Source organism: Mauremys mutica, chromosome 6, assembly GCF_020497125.1.
Source record: "Mauremys mutica isolate MM-2020 ecotype Southern chromosome 6, ASM2049712v1, whole genome shotgun sequence".
Classification (NCBI taxonomy): domain Eukaryota; kingdom Metazoa; phylum Chordata; order Testudines; family Geoemydidae; genus Mauremys; species Mauremys mutica.
This window is the reverse complement of record NC_059077.1, coordinates 47,859,151-47,869,094: the sequence shown is the minus strand read 5'-3', so window position 1 is coordinate 47,869,094 and position 9,944 is coordinate 47,859,151. Positions and strand designations below refer to the sequence as shown.

The 9,944-nt window shown below is 46.3% G+C and overlaps 1 protein-coding gene across 1 annotated transcript; it reads right to left on the bottom strand.

Annotated features, from left to right (window-relative positions):
- Positions 1–1,881: 1,881 nt before the first annotated feature.
- On the bottom strand, positions 1,882–6,583 carry LOC123373355 (small EDRK-rich factor 1). Its single transcript, XM_045022351.1, has 3 exons — positions 6,431–6,583; positions 5,384–5,492; positions 1,882–2,467 (listed from the first exon to the last, which is right to left on the bottom strand). Exons 1-3 carry the CDS (start codon positions 6,435–6,437, stop codon positions 2,395–2,397), a joined length of 189 nt encoding a protein of 62 aa, XP_044878286.1. The 5' UTR covers positions 6,438–6,583; the 3' UTR covers positions 1,882–2,394.
- Positions 6,584–9,944: the final 3,361 nt, after the last annotated feature.

The following is a 9,944-nucleotide window of genomic DNA, read 5'->3' as shown; positions in this document are numbered from 1 at the left end:
CCAGACAGATTTTTGCCCCAGATCCCTAACTGGCCCTCTTAAGGATTGAGCTCACAATCTGGGTTTAGCAGGCCAATGCTCAAACCCCTGAGCTATCCCTCCCCCTCTCTGTATAAAGGATGATGGCATGTGTATAGCTTTTTGTAGATACTATCATACTACTTTGATAACACAAGTTCTTGGCCAATTATTGATCTTTTATTGCCTCCCAGAAGAAATGTAAGAACAGTGGCAGAACAGGTGCAGGTTATGCTATCAAGCAGTTGGGTGCACACAACTCCCACACAAGTTACTGGGACCTTCACCCAGGGCCACCCAGAGGATTCCGGGGGCCCGGGGTCTTCGGCAGCAGGGGGCCCTTCCGTTCCGGGACCTGCCGCCAAAGTGCCCCGAAGACCCGCAGTGGGAGTCCCCCGCCACCAAATTACCGCCGAAGCGGGAGCCACCGCCGAAGCGCAGCCCGGTCTTCGGCGGTAATTCGGTGGGGGGGGGTCCCCGCCGCGGGCCTTCGGGGCACTTCGGCGGCGGGTCCCGGAACAGAAGGGGCCCCCCGCCGCCGAAGACCAGGCTGCGCTTCGGTGGTGGGTCCCGCCCCGGCCTCTGCCTCTTACCCGAACGCGTCTCCGGCAGGGCCTGAGCTCCGTCCCGCTCAGAGCCGCGTGGTGAGGGGGCGGGGCTGTGAGCTCCACACCAAGCCGAGGCAGCTGCCCCGCCCCCTCCCCACACAGCTCTGAGTGGGGCGGGGCTCAGGCCCCATTGGAGCTCCCAGCCCTGCCCCATCACCACACAGCTCGGAGCGGGGCGGGGCTCAGGGGCTCGGCCGGAGACTCGGCACTTGATGCGCTGAGGCTCCAGGAGAGGGGCGGAGGCGGGAGCCTCCGCTCTTCTCTTGGGGGCCCCTGCAGAGCCCGGGGCAAATTGCCCCCTTTGCTCCCCCCTCTGGGCGGCCCTGCCTTCACCTTCCTCATGCCATTTGTTTATATTCATGCAGGGAAGAGGGAGTTTATTCAGATCTAGCACTTTTAAATCAAGCCCCAGCTTGTCTGAATTGATAGTTATCCTTAATAGAAGATTGTCTAGAGAACAAGACCTGAAGTTGCCTAACTGATAGTTCAGACTACTTTCCATTTATTAATGTACTACACAGGAATCAAAAGGAAATTAGAGTTTGCATCATCAATGGCCAAAGGAGCAGTGAAAGCTGCATGACAAAGAAGAATTTTGCCTCCCCCACTGCATGTATATATGGGTAAAAGTTATTTTAAGTTCCTTAAAACCTACCTTACCTGCTCCCAAGAAAAGCTAGTTTGCCCTGTTAGAGTTTACCTTAAAATCAGTTCACTGCCCCCCAACAGACTGCCCTACCTATGAAAGGAATCCCTGTTTAAGCCAATTTACTGCATTATACATATCTACATACAAAATGCAGAGGAGAAATAGAGGATTGACAGTTAAATGCATGTTTAAAAAAATTGCCCTCCCATGATTTTTCTGAACAAATCTCAAAAATGAGATTTAACAATCTCATTTTAATGAAAGAGGGCTAGTTTTCAGATTTTTCTGAGCAATAGTTCTCCTTGACTTTCAGCTGAGGGTGCTCAGAACATTCAAGGAGTTAGGCCATACATCTGTGGTTATGAGGTTGCTGCCCTCCCCACCCAGACAATGTTTTAACTAGGTGAGGCTAAACTAAAAGTTTACAAGCAGATCTACTGTGGAAAAGATTACAGCATAAGATTAATCAAATCATGCCAGATTTTAGTCTTCTGAAAGTTAGTTTTGAAAAGTTCATTTTCTCAATAAATCTGCACTGTAAGATAGCTTTTAATTCAAGCCCAGTAAAAGGTTATCCACTGTACCCCATTTCAGATTAAACAATACTTCATGCAACATTTTATTGTAAAAATAATTTAAAATGAGATTTACAGTTCAGGCCTTTACAAGTTTGAATGCATTGTACAAAGGTATTGGGCTTTTAAAGTAGTGTTCCACTGTGAATGATTGTTATACTTTAAGGGTCACAAAGAGGGCAACCTGGTCTAACTGTGGCTTTAATAGTTTAGTCACACAAGCCATTCAGTGAAGTCAACATTGTTAATAATGAAAGATGCAGTTAAGCTATTGGTACCATTACTTAAACTATGCTTATTTGCATGCCTATAAGAGCGCTTGCAATTTTTTTGAAATAAGTATTTCAGGTAACTTAATGAAGTCTTGGTTTACTCAGCCTATACTAACCAAAACTTCTAAATAAATGCAAATTGAATAAGTCTGCAAGTATAAGATAAACATTTACCATTTAATGGTAGGCCACTTTTACAAACAAGTCTGATATTTTAGGCCCTATAACTTGGTTTACTGTAACATTTTAGGTCATTTATGTAGCCACACAGTTTATTTTGCTTCTGCCTGCAGAGTCTTCTTCTCATTAGCTGCTTTCTGCTTTTGCTGCATGATTTCAGAGTCTCTGTAAAAAGACAGATGTAGTTAGAAAAATACTGAGCTACTGATGGAACAAAACCAAATGCAACAGCATACAGTATCAATATTTAAGCTTAAAAATTATCAGGACAATCAGTTGATAGCCCTGCAGAAGATCAGCCCAGATAACAAGTCTACGTGCCTGCATTTTACTACAGTGAAAACTATTGATATTTTATGTACCTGTCAGCATTCCATCCCGGATGAACAGATATTTCCAAGGTAGCACTGAAGTTCTAGTCTGATACTTCTTCAGCAGAAGATGCATACAATAGATGAAGCCAAGCTCCAATATTTAAACCCTACTTGAGGTACTGATAATTTTGAGTTTGCCAATACTTGGCAGAAAATGGAAACCAAAGCTATTTGGTATAGATATTCCAAAATCCAATTCACAGATTATGCTCAGTCACATGAAATTATATATAGAGCAAGCCCCAACAAAGATCATAAATCCTGTGTCATATGTTCTCAGTAAAGTCAGGAGTCTGATAGCTTTTTACCTGGTTGTAACACACAGGGAAAGCATCTTTCAACCTGTAACCTTTAGGTCAAGAGGATGCGTCTCTAATTTGACTGGCTCTGAAGCCAGCTATTTACTGGATCAGTTTAAATTTGAAAGTGTATTTTGAGGCAGTTGCTATTCAATTCAAGGCTGATTGCACACTTGATAGTTAGTTCTATAGTACAAGGTAGTTTATTAAAGTCTTATAATTCAAGAACACTGTTGTGGCCTTGAGTCATGTTGTGAATAGATTTTACACTTAATTCGTTGCCTGGATCTTAGTTTTCAGTACAGACTGTGTTTAGTGTGATGCTTTCCCAGGATTGGGAGGCACCTCACCATTGAGTGGCAGTATCGTAGCTAATGAGGTTAATCCGATGCGCGATTATTGCTAGTTGAAATGGTCTGGTCTGTGCCTGTTGTGGATCATCTCCCTGAAAACAACAGCCTCTAGCAGCACAAGCACCATCTTCCAGGCCTCTGCAGACCTTGCTCTCCATTCAGGTAGAGGCACACACCAATCCCTGAATACTTGGACGTGTTCCCTGTAGTGTCCAACCCCGATCCACTGAACACTTACAGAATTACCAGGACTGCTATTCTCAAAGGAACAGTACCCACTAACTTCTAAGATTCAAATGAGGACTATCACTTTGCTTAACACCACAGCACTTAAGATATAGCTACAGTGAAAACAATAAGTTTTTCAAAGACTATAGTAAAGTCGCAGTAAGAGTATTGGAAACAAAGAACAAAAAAATTAGGGCTGTCAATTAATTGCTGTTAACTCATGCATTTAAAAAAATTAACTGCAATTAATTGCACTGTTAAATAGAATACCAACTGAAATTTATTAATTTTTGGATGTTTCTACATTTTGAATATATTGATTTCTATTACAACAAAATACAAAGTGTACAATGCTCACTTTGTATTTTTATTATAAATATTTGCATTGTAAAAATAAAAGATAGTATTTTTCAATTCACCTCATACAAGTACTGTAGTGCAATCTCTATCATTAAAGCTGAACTTACAAATGTAGATGTACAAAACATAACTGCATTCAAAAACAAAATGTAGAACTTTAGAGCCTACATGTCCACTCAGTCCTACTTCTTGTTCAGCTAAGACAAGACACTTTGTATTATATGTTGTAATTGAAATCAATATATCAAAAAATATTTATATTTATATAAATAGTATTCTATTATTGTTTTAGAGTGCAATTAATCACAATTTTTGTTAATCGCTTGATAGCCCTAAAAATTATGCACTTTTAAAAACTAAATTTAAGTTATTCTTTAAAGACTCTCACCCAAAGTAGTCCAGTATTTTCAACCAAACCCGGCTGAGACCCCTTTTTCCATGAAGCAAAAGCACTCTCCTTTTACTCCCTCAATGAAGGGTACCTGGGCATCCCTTTCATTTCCTCAAATATACTCAAGCAAACCTTTGATATGCACCTCACAAGAAGGTTCTCTTCCCCCTCTGTTTTTCTTCCTGTTTCATTTTACAATCCTTCATTTGTATTCAGTTCAGATGAATGGCTGGGGGACCCACTGTGAATGAGGTAATACTCAATTTATAGATCAGGGGTAGGCAACTTATGGCATGCGTGCCAAAAGCAGCACACGAGCTGCTTTTCAGTGGCACTCATGCTGCCCGGGTCCCAGCCACCAGTCTGGGGGGGCTCTGTATTTTAATTTAATTTTAAATAAGCTTCTTAAACATTGTAAAAACCTTATTTACTACATACAACAATAGTTTAGTTATATATTATGACATAGAAAGAGACCTTCTAAAAACGTTAAAATGTATTACTGGCATGCGAAACCTTAAATTAGAGTGAATAAATGAAGACTTTGAGCACCACTTCTGAAAGGTTGTCAACCCCTGTTATCAATGAACAAATATTTCCTGTCTGTCTACTAGGTCAAGCTGCTTTTCAGACTGAAATGGCTAATTCCTTGTTTGGCTAAGAAAAGTATCCGGGGTTTGGACTGAGCTGGTACGCTGATTTATTGTCAGTGAACTACATTTTTAAAAAAATGTCTCAAAGCATGTAAGAGGGCAGGAAAATATTAAGAACTGCACAATCTGAACATTTTGTTTTGGCACCTTAAGTGAATGGCTCGGGGGATACTGCCACTTCCCTTCTAACAAGGAGGAAAAACCAAGGATTACAGTAGAACCCAGAAGGGCATTTGAGGTCCTCTCAAAACAGATTCAAGCTCAAGAAATACCGTGGGGAAGCCAAGTCTGAGTAACCTAAAATATGTAAAGATGTTCAAAATATAATCAGTCTACTAGTATCAAGTAGGTACAGCTTATTTCATGAGTAGAGCTTACAGAATACCACTCACCCTCCTCTGACACCTGCGTACTAGAACTTACCTTTGTTTTCTCTGAGAAGCAGACAAACTATCCTCTTTCCTTTTCCCCTTGAGGACCTCCTGGGTTTTCTTCATGTTTTTCTGGCGGGCAAGTTCACGCTGGTTCCCACCTACATAATATTCAAGTTTATATATGTGCTGCAATTTCCCTTCCTTACCTTCACTCTAAGATTGTATTCTGATAGTAATTTAGTACCTTAAGACCAAAACCAGTAAAAAGCATTACTAAAACTACCCATGAAGGTTTTCCTCTCAAAGTTTGGATCCAAAAGACAAATTCTGCAAGGTAAAATAGCAACTCTGGTGTAAAGTAAGGAGGTGCTAGAGCTTCCCAAATTTAACAGCTAAGAAATTAACATTTTTCCCTAACCTTGCTCTCAGAAAACAGCTACATTTTTTTTGTTGAAGTGTTCCTACCCAGGAGACTCTGCTTTGTTCCGAGTTGCCCACGTTTTTAAGGCTGGCTTTAGGGCCACCCTTCGGGGACCCGGCTCAGAACAGGCTCCATGTTTATAGCCACCGAGGTTTCGCTCCAGAAATACCCAGTTTTACAGGGAGAAAAAGGAGCGAGGTCGCAGTACGGCTGCCAGGTACCCGAGTCCCGCCCGCCGCGTTAATCCCCCGCCGGGCCCTTTCCTGGGGGGAGCCCCGCACAATCTCTGGTTACCCTGGAGGCCTCTACCCCGCGGGCCCGGCCGCTCCTGCAGTCAGACGCCGGGTGGGGCCACTATGGCGCCGGCTCTGAGGAAGCCTGCGGGGCTCACGGGCCCCGGGGCCTGCACAGCTCGGCCGGGAGGCGGCGCTGCCGGGCCGGGTGCTGCGGTCGGAGCGGAAAAGAGGCGCCCGGAGCCTCAGTTACCGGGACCAGCCACCCCCACGCACGACCCGGGCCCGACCCGGAGCCAGCGGGAAGGGGGCATGCGCCGCGCTCACAGCCCTTCGCGGAGGCCCGCGTAGCCGCCGCGGCTCCATCACTTAGGCCCGACAGCGGCCAGCGAACGCGCGGAGACGTTCCCGACAGGGCGGGGCCACCCAGGTTGATACTCACGGGCCATAGCGAGACAATATCCCCGGCGCGACGCACCGAACCTGAACCGCGACTACTTCTCCTAAGCGCTCCAACAACTGCCAGAACCTTCTCCTGCCTCCCCCTCAGCGCCCCCGCCCCCTCCCCGACGTAGCTTATATAGTGACACGCCTCTGTGACGTCACAAACATAAGGGCGTCACCAAACCACCCCCACCAATAATAGAATTAGTCGGAGTCTCATTGCGCATGCTCAGCAGTATGTCTGGGCTGCTGTGGCTCTGAAGGGCTAGGATGGGCCTCAGTAAATCTGTTTCCCTCATCATTCATTCATTCATTCATGCCCGTCACCCCAACCGGGGTATGGGCCGCCATGTGGAAATCAGCGTTCTCACGGTACTCAGGCTGTGTCGGAGTCTCAGGATATTTGGTCTGGTTTCTTATCCCTTCCTCCAAATTCCGGGTGGCAGTAACGTCACGTGACTAACTGACAGCCACAATTTTTCTGTTTTGGAAGCAGGTTTTTGTCCTGCCTGATTGCATAGGAAAGCGTGCAAATATGATCCCAGTGCACCCTAAAGTCTCAAAAACCAGAAAGCAAATAGCGCTGTTTTGAGCCTTTAGTTTTAGGGGACACTTGGGCCCTGTTTTCAAATTTTTCTCTTCAACCATGAAGACTTTTTAAAAAATTAAAACTGTGATTCTTCATATAATCACAGAATTCCAGGTACTAGGGCTTAAAAAACACACTAAATATTGCAATAGTCAAGATAAAATGGTGAGCGATGGTAAATCTCTAAAATGTAAACTGGAAGTGCCCAATATTTACTCTTCTTGCAATGTAGAAAATTATGGTGCTGTAACAGTGCCAGGTCCAGTCCTCACATGCTAAATGAGAACTCCTTGCCAGGAATTAAGAGTTTCAGAGGAGGTCATTTTTGTACTGTTTGAGAAAAACAATATTTTAAAATCACATTTAATCCTTAAAAAGGTAATATAATTTATCTAAAACTAAATAGCAAAGCCCAAAAAACTAACTTCATAAACCAGAAGCTCCACTTAAATCATTGCAAATTATAATGTCTCTCTGGGCTGAACTGTCATCTGCTTGATTCTCAGCTCTTGGATTTATCATTATTTTAGGAATTTAGTACAAAATTAATTAAGCTGTTTTTGAGTTATTGGAATATGAAAAATTGCAGTCCTGACCTTGTAAGCAGATCTGTGCAGGCAGATCCTTAAAACTATTCAGCACCCCTTTGGTTTCTCTGCACAGGCAGAAGAGTCTGCCATTCCTACACAGATTTAATTGTAAAGTTGGTAATTTAGGTCCCAAATCTATAAACATTTAGGCACATGATTAATTTCACTAATGTGAGTAGTCTCAATCAAAACAATAGGACTGCTCACATGAGTAAAATTAAATAGGAGCTCACAGCCCTGCTACCCAGAGCATTGCGCCGGCAGAGGAGCGAGCTGAGGCTGTGGGTGAGGGGGAACCGCATGGGAGAGGCCGGGGGCTATCCTCCTGGGGCAGGAGCTCAGGGACTGGGCAGGAGGGTCCCATGGGCCAGATGTGGCCCACCTCTGGGGTAGATTCACACCTCAGCTTGCCATGAACTAAATATTTATGAAGACAAGTCCTAAACCCTGCTCACGTGAGTTGTCAAAATGAGACCTTGCTAACAGTAGTTTGTGACAGGTTTCAGAGTAGCAGCCATGTTAGTCTGTATCCGCAAAAAGAACAGGAGTATTTGTTAGTCTCTAAGGTGCCCAGGGCCACCCAGAGGATTCCGGGGGCCTGGGGTCTTCGGCAGCGGGGGGCCCTTCCGTTCCGGGACCGGCTGCTGAAGTGCCCCGAAGACCCGCGGCGGGTGCCCCCCCGCAGCTGAATTACCGCTGAAGCGGGACCCGTCGCCGAAGTGCAGCCCGGTCTTCGGCGGTAATTCGGTGGCGGTGGTGCCCGCCGCGGGTCTTCGGGGCACTTCGGCGGCGGGTCCCGGAACGGAAGGGCCCCCCGCCGCCGAATTACCACCGAAGACCGAGCTGAACTTCGGCGGCGGGTCCCGCTTCGGCGGTAATTCACCAGTGGGGGGTCCTTCCGCCCCGGACCCCCGCTGGCGAAGACCGGGAGCGGAAGAAGCTCCTGGGCCCGGCCCCGCAAGAGTTTTCCGGGCCCCCTGGAGCGAGTGAAGGACCCCGCTCCAGGGGCCCCAAAAAACTCTCATGGGGGCCCCTGTGGGGCCCGGGGCAAATTGCCCCACTTCCCCCCCCCATCTGGGTGGCCCTGAAGGTGCCACAAGTACTCCTGTTCTTAGTAGATTGTGAAGACTTTCATAACATGATTGTGCATGTATTCTGAGGTCTACTGCACTCCTTGAGCTTGGCTCCCCCCGGTGGGGTCTGAATATACCCTGTGGACTCTACTGGATTCCTTGGGCTTGGCTTCTTAATTGGGGAAAAATTAGTATTAAAATTTAAATTATTACTGTGCATGTGCATTAACACCTAACTGAAATGAATGGGGTAGTTAACGCCTAGGAGAGCTATGTTATTCCAGGCTCTCTGCAAACTCATCTCCGTATCAGTTACATCTGCTTGACATTTTTGAGGTTTTCTTTGCAACAAAAGCTAGAGATTTTTTTTTTCTAAATGGAAGCTGTAATTGTAGAGAAAAAGATGGCAGCTTTACAGAGTACTGTTATGGTGTGCTACCGTGTTCCAGCTCTGTCTAAGACCTGAAGTATGAGAAGAATGAATGAGCCAAGGCCACCTTGATGGCATCTGAGGCCTGGTGTTACAAAGAGACAAGCTTGAGCTAGTGCTTTGGATGCAAATACCCTCACAATGGGCGGTTGTGAAGCTGAAGCCTGGGCTTGGCTCTGCATTTGGTAACTAGTTCCTCTATGCCACTTTGAGGTCTTCACAATATGGATCCAAATTTGGATGTGGTCCCTGCATCTGTACGGAGCAACCTGCAGAATATACTCCTGGGTTCTGCGCCACTGCATGTATGCAGAATTCATGTCCTGCAGATTTCTTTGCTTCCCCACAGAGACTTTCTGATGAGGAAGCAAAGGGAAGCCGCAAGAGCGGTCATGCACCCCCCTCCCCCTAGCCCCAGCAACACAGGCACATTGTTTTGGGTGCTCAGAGCAGCCAGCGGAGAGGTAAATGGCAGGGAGTAGGGAGTGCTGGTGATGGCCCGGCCAGTGGCTCCTACCCTGCACTGGGTTCATCTGCTAGTCCTGGATGGGCTGGGGTTGGGAGCAGACAGGACTTTCTCTTCCCCTGCAAAGAGCATCTGCGGCCGGGTCACCCCCAGCCCCAGAAACCTCCCCTGGCTGCAGGACGCTCTGCACCCTCCCCATCTCTGCTTCCTGCCCCCATCACTCCTCAGCCGTGGGAGGAGCTGCTTCCCCATCCATCCAACCCCATGCATCTGGACCCCACCATGCCCAGCCCCCCCAGCACCTGAACCCCCACTCTGCCAAGCCTCACTCCCTGCATCCAGAGCCTGCATGCACCTAGATCCC

Bases quoted from the DNA above. Each gene is read 5' to 3' on its own strand.
- LOC123373355 (XM_045022351.1), bottom strand. The intron at 2,468-5,383 runs GTAAGTTCTAGT...GTCTTTTTACAG, and splicing joins GCTTCTCAGAGAAAACAAAG to AGACTCTGAAATCATGCAGC.